This window comes from Chelonoidis abingdonii, chromosome 11, assembly GCF_003597395.2.
Source record: "Chelonoidis abingdonii isolate Lonesome George chromosome 11, CheloAbing_2.0, whole genome shotgun sequence".
In the NCBI taxonomy this organism is placed as follows: domain Eukaryota; kingdom Metazoa; phylum Chordata; order Testudines; family Testudinidae; genus Chelonoidis; species Chelonoidis abingdonii.
The window spans coordinates 17,265,909-17,276,101 of NC_133779.1; the positions used below are offsets into that span (position 1 = coordinate 17,265,909).

Below are 10,193 nucleotides of genomic sequence, written 5' to 3' on the forward strand. Positions count from 1 at the left end.
GCCCCCCCCGCCCCGAAACCCCCCGAGCCCAGCAGCTCCCGCCCCGCCGCGCCGGCCGCAAGGGTCCGTTTGTCCGGTCCGCGTCCGGTCCGGGCGGGTCGGACTCACCCTGCGGCAGCCCCGGGAACCCGCCGCGCCGCCGCGCTTGTTTATGTCGGTCGGCGCCGCCGCTAGGGGGAGCGGGGCCGGGCGGGCCGGCGGCGGGGGGCGGGGTCAGAACCTACGCGCGCGGGTTTATGGGGGGTGCAGGCCGGGGACGGGTCTGAACCGAAAAAACCAGCCACCCCCAGCGGGACCGAACAACCCTGGACCCCCCCCCCTCAGCCCGTCACCCTATTTACCCCGGTCCCCTATGAGCCTTTCCCCCGTCCCCCAGCCCCCTTCCGCGGCCCCCGCCCCCGGAGACCCTCCCCAGCCCCTCTCCAATTCCCTTCCCCAGCCCCCGCCCCAGAGACCCCCCCAGCCCTCTCCAATTCCCTTCCCAGGCCCCCCGCCCCCAGAGACCCCCCAGCCCCTCTCAATTTCCCTTCCCCAGCCCCGCCCCCAGAGACCCCCGCCCCCCCATACGCTCCCCAGCCCCTCCCTCATTCCTTCCCCAGCCCCGCCCCTTCTACTCCCTCCCCCTCCCGTTTTCTCACCCCCCCCCTGAGTCTGGGAATGGCCCCTCCTCCATCCCCCCCCCAAGCGAAGCCAGCGCCCGCGAGTTTAGGGAGATCCGCAGGCGCCCCCCACCGCCGCCGCCCGGGGGCCAAGGTTAGAGGGGGGGTGGGAGTGGGACAGCGGATGCGGATTGGGGAGGGCGCAACAGGACGGAACCTTTCCAGCCCCAGAACTCCAGGGAAACTTGGAGGCCGGGGTGGGCACAACATCTCCACTACCACCCGCCCAGAGAGGCAGCTGCGGAGCAGGGATTATTCGGAGGCAACCCCCCATACCGCTTCGGCCCAGCGGATCTGCGGACGGGACGAGGGGACCAGAACCCCCACTGTTCCAGCCCCCGGACAACAAGATCCCCCCGCCACTCCCATCCCGCGAGGCGGGACAGAAATGGGGGAACCAGGGGTTGGTCACTGACCCCCCCCGCGGTTCAGGGACCAGTGACAGGCGAGGGGGAACTGAGCCAAGTGGGTGTCAGTGGGGACACCGCAGGGGCTGGGCTGGCACGGGTCTACCGCGTCGGGAGTGGGGGGCATCGCGAGTTTGGGGCCAGGGCTGGGCGATCGGGGGGGCTTGGGTCGCGGATGTGGGGCACCGCAGGAGTTTGGGGCAGGGCTGGGCGATCGGGGCGGGCTCGGGTCGGGAGTGAGGGCACCGGCAGCGCTGGGTTGGCCAGGGGGCTGCGGTCATGGAGTGGGGGCACCCCCAGATGTGCTGACCCCCAACTCTGCTGGCCCTCCTCCCCCGACAGCTCCTGCACCATGGGCCCGGACCCAGCGCTGCCTGCTCTGTCTCAAGGTTGAGCTTTTCATCTTCAATCTGATCTTCTGGGTGAGTCTCTGCTGTGAGCGTCTCTGCGCAGTGCCCTGGGGCCTCGGGGAGGCGTGGCTGGGTCCTCTGCCTCCCCCCCCCCCGCCTCAACTGGGTGGCTGTGGGGCCTTGACGGTGGGGCTCTGGCTCGGTCTCCTGACCCCCCACCCCAGCTGGGCGCTGTGGGGCACTGAGCGTGGGTGTGGCGTTGGCGTGGCTTCTGACATGGGTCCCCTGACTCCGCCCCCCCAGCTGGGGCAGCTGTGGGGCGCTGGGCGTGGGCTCTGCTGGGTCCCCTGCCCCCCCAGCTGGGCGGCTGTGGGGCACTGGTGTGGGGTGCTGGGTTGTGGGGCTCTCACTGCGTTCCCCGACTCACGCCCCCCCAGCTGTGCTGGCTGTGGGGCGCTGGGCTGGGGCTCTGGCTGGGTCCCCTGACTCTGCCCCCCGGGGCGGCTGTGGGGGCGCTGGCGTCACGTGGGGGCTCTGGCTCGCGGTCTCACAGGCGCCGTTCTCTGCGCTGTCGCTCTCGCTCCCGCCCTGGGGGTCGCTGGGCTGGTGATGGCCGTGCACCGTGGTGATGGCCGTGGGCTTCCTGGCTGCCTGGGGGCTGCCACCGAGCAGCGCTTGCCTCCTGCTGACGGTAGGCCGGGGGGGGTCGGGCGGGGCAGGGTGGCCAGGGGGCGGATACAGAGAGGGAGTGTGGTTTACGGGGGGGCTAGGCGGGGGGGGGATACAGAGAGGGAGGTGTGGGTTTACGCGCGTGGGGGGCTGGCTGGGGGGACAGAGAGCGGAGCGTGTGGTTAGGTGGGGGGCAGGCTGGGGGGGATACAGAGGGGTAGTGTGGGTTACGGGGGTGGCGGCAGGCTGATGGGGGATCAGAAGGGAGGTGGGGTCGGTGGGGGCAGGCTGGGGAATAGAGAGAGGGAGTGTGCGGTTACGGGGGGGGCAGGCTGGAGGATCAGGGGGCAGACTGCGGGGTCAGAGAGGGAAGTGCTGGGTTACGGTGGGGGGGCAGGCTGGGGCAGGGGGGGATGAGGGGGAGAACAGAGAGGGAGGGTGGGGTTTCGGTGGGGAGGCAGCTAGGGATACAGAGAGGGAGGTGTGGGTTTACGGGTGGGAGGGCACCTGGGGCGGACAGGCCTGGGGCGTATGTGGTGGGGGTGGCTTAGGGGGTACATGCGGAAGCTGCCTTGCAGGGCGGGGCCCGAGGGAGGGGGGTTTGGACAGGGGCAGTTTGGCACCCCCCATTGCCAAGCGAGGAGGAGATCCCCCGGCTGGTCCTGGGGGGCTGCGTGATCCATCTCGCCCTCCCAGGTTTTCGGGTTCTCTCACCATTTCCTGCTGAGCTGAGCGGGGGCCTGGCCTTCTACGCCTGCCGGGGGCAGGTAAGGGGGTGCCCCACATCTCCCCACCCCCTGCCCCTCCCCGACTGCATGGAACCCCCTGCCCCCTCCCCTTGTTTACTGCCCCCCGTACCCCACCCTGTGCCCCCCGGCCGACGTGCTCTGGGTGTCAGTTTGACAGATACGCTCAGGAGGACCTGAAGTCGGGGCTGCGGCGATACGGGGCCCCTGGGGAGCCGGCGCTGACTCAGGCCTGGGACACGGTGCAGACCGAGGTGAGCCCCCCCACTCCCAGGCCTGCGCCCCGCCGGTTACCCCCCCAGTGTCTGACGCTCCCCTCCCCCCCCCCAGTTCCGGTGCTGCGGGGTGCAGAATTACACCGACTGGTTTGAGGTGCACAACGGGACAGGGGTGCCCGAGTCCTGCTGCCTGGAGCACGGTGCCGCCTGCTCCGGCCTCGACGCCGCCTGGTGGAAGGAGGTGAGTGCCCCTCCCTGCCCTTAACAGCCCCCCCTGAACCCACCCAGACACCCCCCATCCCGTCTCCCATGGCTCAGCAGGGCTGGAGCACAGTGGGTGGGGTGGCTGGTCACTGTGGCTGGATAACGCCCGGAGGGAGGGTGCAGCCAGTTGCTATGGCTGGGTAACGCCTGCAGGGGAGGGGTGGCTGGTCACTGTGGCCGTATAATGCTTGGGGGGAGGGTGCAGCTGGTTGCTATGGCTGGGTAATGCCCAGGGAGGAGGGGTGGCTGGTCACTGTGGCCATATAATGCCTGGGGGAGGGGCAGCTGGTCACTATGGCAGGGTAACACCCAGGGGGGAGGGGTGGCTGGTCTCTGTGGCCATACAATGCCCGGGGGAGGGTTCAGCCAGTCGCTATGGCTGGGTAATGCCTGTGTGGGAGGGGTGGCTGGTCACTGTAGCTGGATGACGCCCAGGGGGAGGGGCAGTTGGTCACTATGGCTGGATAACGCCCCGGTGGGTATGGCCAGGTAACCCCTAGTGGGGACGGAGCACCTGGTCTGTACGGCTGGGTAACGTCTGGGCAGGAGGGGTCGGCTGGTCGATCTCAGGGTTGGAAGGGGGAGGAATAGCTGAGTGGTTTGAGCACTGGCCTGCTAACCCCAGGGGTGAGAGTTCAATCCTTGAGGGGCCACTTAGGGATCTGGGGTAAAAATCTGTCTGGGGCTTGGTCCTGCTTTGAGCAGGGGGCTGGACTAGATGCCTCCTGAGGTCCCTTCCAACCCTGATCTTCTGTGAGTCTACGAAGGGACCCCAGGAGGTATCCAGTCCCCACCCTGCTCAAAGCAGGACCAGCCCCAACTAAATCCTCCCAGCCGGGGCTTTGTCAGGCCGGGCCTTAAGCACCTCTAAGGATGGAGATTCCCCCAGGAACCCATTCCAGTGCTTCACCAGGCTCCCAGGGAAATGGTGTTTCCTAATATCCAACCTAGACCTCTCGCATTGCAACGTGAGTCCATTGCTCCTTGTTCTGTCATCTGCCCCCACTGAGAACAGCCGAGCTCCATCTTCTCTGGAAACCCCCTTCAGGTAGCTGAAAGCAGCTATCAACCCCCCCTCGCTCTTCTCTTCTGCAGACTAAACAAGCCCAGTTTCCTCAGTCATGTGCTCCAGCCCCCTGATCATTTTCGTTGCCCTCCACTGGACTCTCTCCAATTTCCATCCTCCTTGTAGTGTGGGGCCCAAAACTGGACACAGTATCCAGCTGAGGCCTCACCAGTGCTGAATAGAGGGGAATGATCACATCCCTCGATCTGCTGGCAATGTCCCTACTTCTACAGCCCCAAATGTCGTTAGCCTTCTTGGCAACGAGGGCCCACGGCTGACTCATATCCAGCTTCTCGTCCACTGTAAGCCCAGGTCCTTTTCTGCAGAACTGCTGCCTGGCTGCTCGGTCCGCAGCCTGTAGCCGTGCCAGGGATTCGTCCGTCCTGAGTGCAGGACTCTGCACTGGGCCTTGTTGAACCTCATCAGATTTCTTTGGGTCCAATCTTCTAATTTGTCCAGGTCCCCCTGGATCCTATCCCTCCCTCCAGCGTATCTACCTCTCCCCGCAGCTTAGTGTCACCTGCAAACTTGCCGAGGGTGCAGCCCACACCATCCACCCCAAGATATTGAACAAAACCAGCCCCGGGACTGACCCTTGGGGCTCCGCCTGATCCCGGCTGCCAGCTAGGCATGGAGCCGTTGATCCTTTCCCGTTGAGCCCGACGAGCTAGCCAGCTTGTAGTCCCTTCATGCAGCCCATACGTCTGTAACTTGCCGGTAGGAGACGATCAAAAGCTTTGCTAAAGTCAAGGAATAACCCGTCCGCTGCTTTCCCCTCATTCACAGAGCCAGTCAGCTCCTCAGGCGTGACCTGCCCTGGGTGAATCCACGCTGACTGTTCCCGATCACTTTCCTCTCCTCCTAGTGCTTCAGGATTGGTTCCTGGAGGACCTGCTCCATGATTTTGCCAGGGCCTGAGGTGAGGCTCACTGGCCTGTGTAGTTCCCCGGATCCTTCTCCTTCCCCTTTTTAAAGATGGGCACTACCTGAGCCTGTTCACCTGAGACCTCCCCGATCGCCAGGAGCTTTCCAAGATACTGGCCAATGGCTCTGCAATCACATCCGCCGACTCCTTTAGGACCCGGCCCCGGGGACTTGGGCTCGTCCGACTTTTCTAAATAGCCCCGAACCCCGTCTTTCTCCCCAGGGGGCTGGTCACCTCCTCTCCAGGCCGTGCCGCCCAGTGCAGCCGTCTGGGGGCTGCCCTTGTTCGTGAAGACAGAGGCAAAAAAAGCATCAAGGACATGAGCTTTTCCCACATCCGCCGGCACTGGGTGGCCTCCCCCATTCAGCGCGGGGCCCCCACTTTCCCTGACCCTCTTCTTGGTGTTAACGTACCTGACGAAACCCTTCTGGTTACTAGTAACATCCCCGGCCGGCTGCAGCTCCGGGTGGGATTGGGTCTCCTGGTCGCTCCCGCAGGCCTTTGTCCAACCTTCCCCTGCCTGTGAGCTGCTGTTCTGTGTCCAGCACCAGCGCGGGTTTCACTGTAAGCCTGGCCAGGCGCCTGCCGTGGGCACGAGTTCCTGCAACCTCACTAAGGATTCTTCCCCCGGCCTCCTGCCCCCTCGGGTTACTCCTCCAGGGGGTCCTGCCTGGCAGTTCCCAGAGGGAGTCAGGCTGCTTTTCTGAATCCAGCCGCTAAAGCCCCAGGGGATAAGGGGGCAGCTGGTCACTGTAGCCAGGTAGTGCCCAGAGGGGGAGGGGACGTCCGCTCAGTCCATCTGGGTAACACCTGGGGGAAGGGGGCAGTTGGTCGTTATGGCCGGGTAATGCCTGGAATGGGGAGGGGGTGCCCATCAGCCCAGCCGAGTAAGGCCCAAGGAGGTGGCGGGTGGTACAGGCAGGTAAGGCCCAGGGAGGGGCTGGTCCATACGGGTGGATAAGGCCCAAGGAGGGGGCAGTCCATACAGTTGGGTAAGGTCCAGGAAGGGGCTGGTCCATACAGGCGGATAAGGCCTGAGGAAGGGGCGCTCAGTACAGCCAGGTAACCCTGGGAGGGAGTGGGCAGCTGGTCCCTACAGCCAGGTAAGGGGCAAGGAGGGGGCGGTCCCTCTGACTGAGTAAGGCCTGGGGAGGGGGTGGGCGGTATGGGTGGGTAAGGCTCAAGGAGGATGTGGTCTGTACATCCCGGTAAGCCCCGAGGAGGGGCTGGTCAGTATGGATGGATAAGGCCTGAGGAGGGTGTGGTCCATGGGGCTGGGTAAGGCCCAAGGAGGGGGTGGTCATATGGCTGGGTAAGGTCCCTACGACCTGTGGACAGGGTGGTCTGTACAGCCGGCTAAGGCCCGAAGAGGGGGTGAGTGATACAGGCGGGTAAGTCCCAGGGAGGGGCCAGTCCATACGGCAGATAAGGCCCAAGGAGGACACGGTCCATATGGCTGGGTAAGGCCTGAGGAGGGGGGGTGGTCCATATGTCCGAGTAAGGCCTGAGTAGCGGGCGGGCCATATGGCCAGGTAATGGCCGAGGAGGGGGCAGTCCGTATCGCCTGGTAACACCCAAAGAAGGGGTCGTCCCTATGGCCCATGGAGGGGACGGTCTGTACGGCCAGGTAATGCCTGAGGAGGGGGTGGTCCGTACCACCTGGTAACACCCAAAGAAGGGGTGGTCCCTATGCCCCATGGAGGGGGTGGTCTGTACGGCCAGGTAATGCCCGAGGAGGGGGTGGTCCGTACGGCCTGGTAACACCCGAGGAAGGGGTGGTCCCTATGCCCCATGGAGGAGGTGGTCTGTACGGCCAGGTAATGCCCGAGGAGGGGGTGGTCCGTACGGCCTGGTAACACCCGAGGAAGGGGTGGTCCCTATGGCCCATGGAGGGGGTGGTCTGTACAGCTGGGTAACACCCGAGGAAAGGGTGGTCCCTATGGCCCATGGAGGGGGTGGTCTGTACGGCCAGGTAAGGCCTGAAGAGGGGGCGGTCGGACCGGCTCTCCCATACCAGCCAGCACAGATTGTGATGAGCAGCCGGCACCGGCCCACCCTGATCTCTGGCCCGGTGGGGCGGGGGCCGCCGGAGACACGCGGGATCTCGCTGTCAGGGAGGCTTTTGCTGCCATCCCCCGGGCCTGGCTCGTAGCAAGGTGGGGCCGGATCCCTCTGAACCAGCGACTCCCTGGGGCCCTGGCCAAGCGTTTTATGAACACCACCATGGCGGGAAGGCAAGTTCCCGATCCCATGCTGAACAGGGGCTGGCGGCAGCATTACTGGGGGGCCAGTCTGGGGCACCGTTCTGGTCAGGCCGGGGGGGTGGGGGGGGGCAACATGCCGGGGCAGAGGGCTGGGCCGCAGGGAGGGGGTGATCTGCGGGGTGAGTGGAGCCACCAGCGGGATCCCGGGCCGGGTCGGGTGGGGGGCTGGCTTGGTGACCCCCCGTTTCTGTGATTCTCCCATTCCCCAGCCCTGCTACGAGAAGGTAAAATCATGGGTCGGGGAGAACATCTGGGCCATGGGCATTTTCGCTGCCTGCATTGCTGTCATCCAGGTGAGGGGGGGCCAGGCTGGAGGGAGACACCCAGGGGGTTTAATCTGGGGCAAGGTGCCTGGAGGGACCCTCCAGGGAGATCCACAAAGCTCTCAGAATTGGAAAAGGGACCAAAGGTGTGTTGGGGGCCAGCTCAGCTTCTGGGTGAGGGGAGGCAAAAAGCCCTGGGCAGAGCCAGCTGGGGTGGGTGGGTGCACCAGGGGGGGGAAGTGGGGAGCATTATTCACCCATCACCTGACCCATAAACCAGGGGTCACCCGCTGCCGTTAATGGGCTGCAGGTTTAAGAACCTCGGGCAGTTCCACTTCACCCAATGCCCCGTTAACCTGTGGAACTCCCTGCCGGGGATGTTGTGACTCCCGCAGGATGGGGCTCAGCGAATGAGAGGGGTTCCTGGAGGTTAGGGCCCGTGTCGGCTGGTAGCCAGGATGGGCAGGGACGCAGGCCCCCTGATTAATCGCCCAGGTCCCTTCGCTTCCCCCCAAGAGCCCAGCCTGCCCCCTCCCAACCTCACCCTCCTCTTTCTCCTCCAGGTCCTGGGCCTCATCTCCTCCATGCTGATGTACTGTCAAGTGCTGAAGGTGGAGAAATATTACCACTGACAGGGAGCGCCTGGAGTCTGCCGCCCCCCAGTCCCTCTTACAGGCGTTTCCCCCTCAGCCTGGCCGCCCATCACCCAGAGAGCAAGGGGTGCACCCCCCCTTACTCAGCTTGGGGGGAGGCTTCAATTCCAGCCCAGCCTGAGCCCATTCTCCCCAGCTCACTAATACCCCCCTGCAGCTTAGATGCAGTGGCGGGTAGTTCCACTGGCTCAGGTGGGGCACGGAGAGCCCCCTGCCCCCCCGGCCTGTTTGGGTCCCCCATGGCCATTCATTAACGCAGCCTCTCCTCTCCTCAGGCCCCCTGTCCTGCTAGCCATACCCCCCCAGCCCCCTTTCTGCTGTCCTGCCCCACACCCAGCACAATAAATGGTTGTGTCTGGCAGCTGGCTCCAGCTCTGCCTTTGTTTTGGGGGCGGGGTGGGGGGGTGGGGAGAGGAGTGTGTGTTTTCTGGGAGCTCAATCACCATGGGAAGGTGAGACCCCCCCAGTCAGAGGCACCAACAGCTGAAGCTGGTAAAAGTCAGCATCTCTTTATTGGCCAACAAGGGATGGACGGGCGGGGCTCCCCGCGCCCTGACCCACCAATCATCTTTGGACAAAAATAAAGGGGCGGAGCCAGGGCCCCTGAGCATCTGGTACAAAAGAGGGGGTGGGGGGTCCAGGCCAGGGCCCCACTGGGGTCAGGTACTGAGGCCAGGGGAGCCCCCGCCCCTGCCTGTCCTCTCAAAGGAGGGGGCAGTCCCCCCCACCCAAAATTCGGGTGTCAGTTCGGGGGGGGTGTATAATTCTCTGCTGGAGGCTGACGACAGAGCCCCCCTCCCATGGGGGGGTTTGGGGAAGCTGCCCCCCCCTTTCCAGGAGGAACAGCTCATGTGCAAACAGGGCCTTACAAAAAAATCTATTAAGACACTTGGGGAGAGGGGGGGCAGCGTCCCCTGTAGTGTGTGGGGGGTGCTCCCCTCTCATTAGCTGTAGTGCTGGGGGGATCGGAGGGGCTCCCTGACATCTGCTGCTGTGGGGAAGGGGGGGATGGAGTGCGGGGGGGACACAGGGCTCCCCCTCATCATCTTCCAGCAACCCTCGGGATCCTGTAGCATGAGCAGCTTAGATGCGGTGGCGGGTAGTTCCACCGGCTCACGGGGCCCCACAGAGCCTCTGTCACCGCAGGCCCGTTTGGGGGTGGTGGGGATTCCCCCTGCCCTGCCATTGGGGGTGTAGTGTCCAAGGGAGGGGGCGCTGGCGGGGGGCCCCTCCTCCGGCCGGGGGTGTGTCAATACTTCCGCTGCAGTTTCTGGAGGTCCCCGGTGTTGAGGCGGGGGCGGGGCAGGTCCCCGAACATCTCGGTGCCGTCGGAGCCGCGCAGGGCCAGCGCCCGCATGCTGGCCGCGATCTTCTCCAGGTCCGGGGACGAGTGCTGGGGGGCGGGGAGAGGAAGGGGTTAGCGCCCAGGGGCACCAGCCGGGGACTCCAACACTCCCCCCTACCCCGCATCTCCCCCTGGGGCTGGATTCTCCCCCCCAACCCCCACCCCCTCTGCAAAGCCTCCAGCTGGGGCCAGTGCCCCCCTGTCCCTGCGCCGGGGCCCCCACCTTGGCATTCTCCTCGTCAGACGAGCGCGGCTCAGGCCCCGCCTGCCGGAAGGCCCAGACGGGCACAGAGACGGGCAGTGACTTGGCGTACTGGTGGTTGGGGGGGGCGGGCGGGGGCTGGGGGGGGGCCTCCTCGCGCAG

At 65.3% G+C, this 10,193-nt stretch overlaps 3 protein-coding genes across 4 annotated transcripts in view; 1 reads left to right on the forward strand and 2 right to left on the reverse strand.

Annotated features, from left to right (window-relative positions):
- The window catches only part of LOC116817991 (DNA-directed RNA polymerases I, II, and III subunit RPABC5-like), a 256,942-nt gene that overhangs the window by 632 nt on the left and 246,117 nt on the right, over positions 1-10,193 (reverse strand). The window contains exon 1 of one of the 2 annotated variants that reach the window (XM_032768567.2): positions 109-167. The exons of the other annotated variant lie outside the window; for it this stretch is intronic. The gene's annotated coding sequence lies outside the window, so the exon portion shown is untranslated. Of the gene's footprint in view, positions 1-108; positions 168-10,193 lie in introns of those variants that run through there. 2 annotated transcript variants of the gene reach the window in all.
- LOC116817990 (tetraspanin-4-like) lies at positions 2,026-8,790 on the forward strand. The gene is made up of 6 exons (XM_032768565.2): positions 2,026-2,107; positions 2,782-2,852; positions 2,984-3,085; positions 3,162-3,290; positions 7,778-7,861; positions 8,395-8,790. The coding sequence occupies exons 1-6, from the start codon at positions 2,026-2,028 to the stop codon at positions 8,461-8,463; spliced, it is 537 nt and encodes a 178-aa protein (XP_032624456.1). The 3' UTR covers positions 8,464-8,790.
- Positions 8,973-10,193, reverse strand: AKT1S1 (AKT1 substrate 1; the record flags this gene model as incomplete). The annotated part of the gene is made up of 2 exons (XM_032768554.1): positions 8,973-9,877; positions 10,053-10,193. Coding segments are annotated over 2 exons (285 nt in total), but the record flags the coding sequence as incomplete, so codon positions are not given.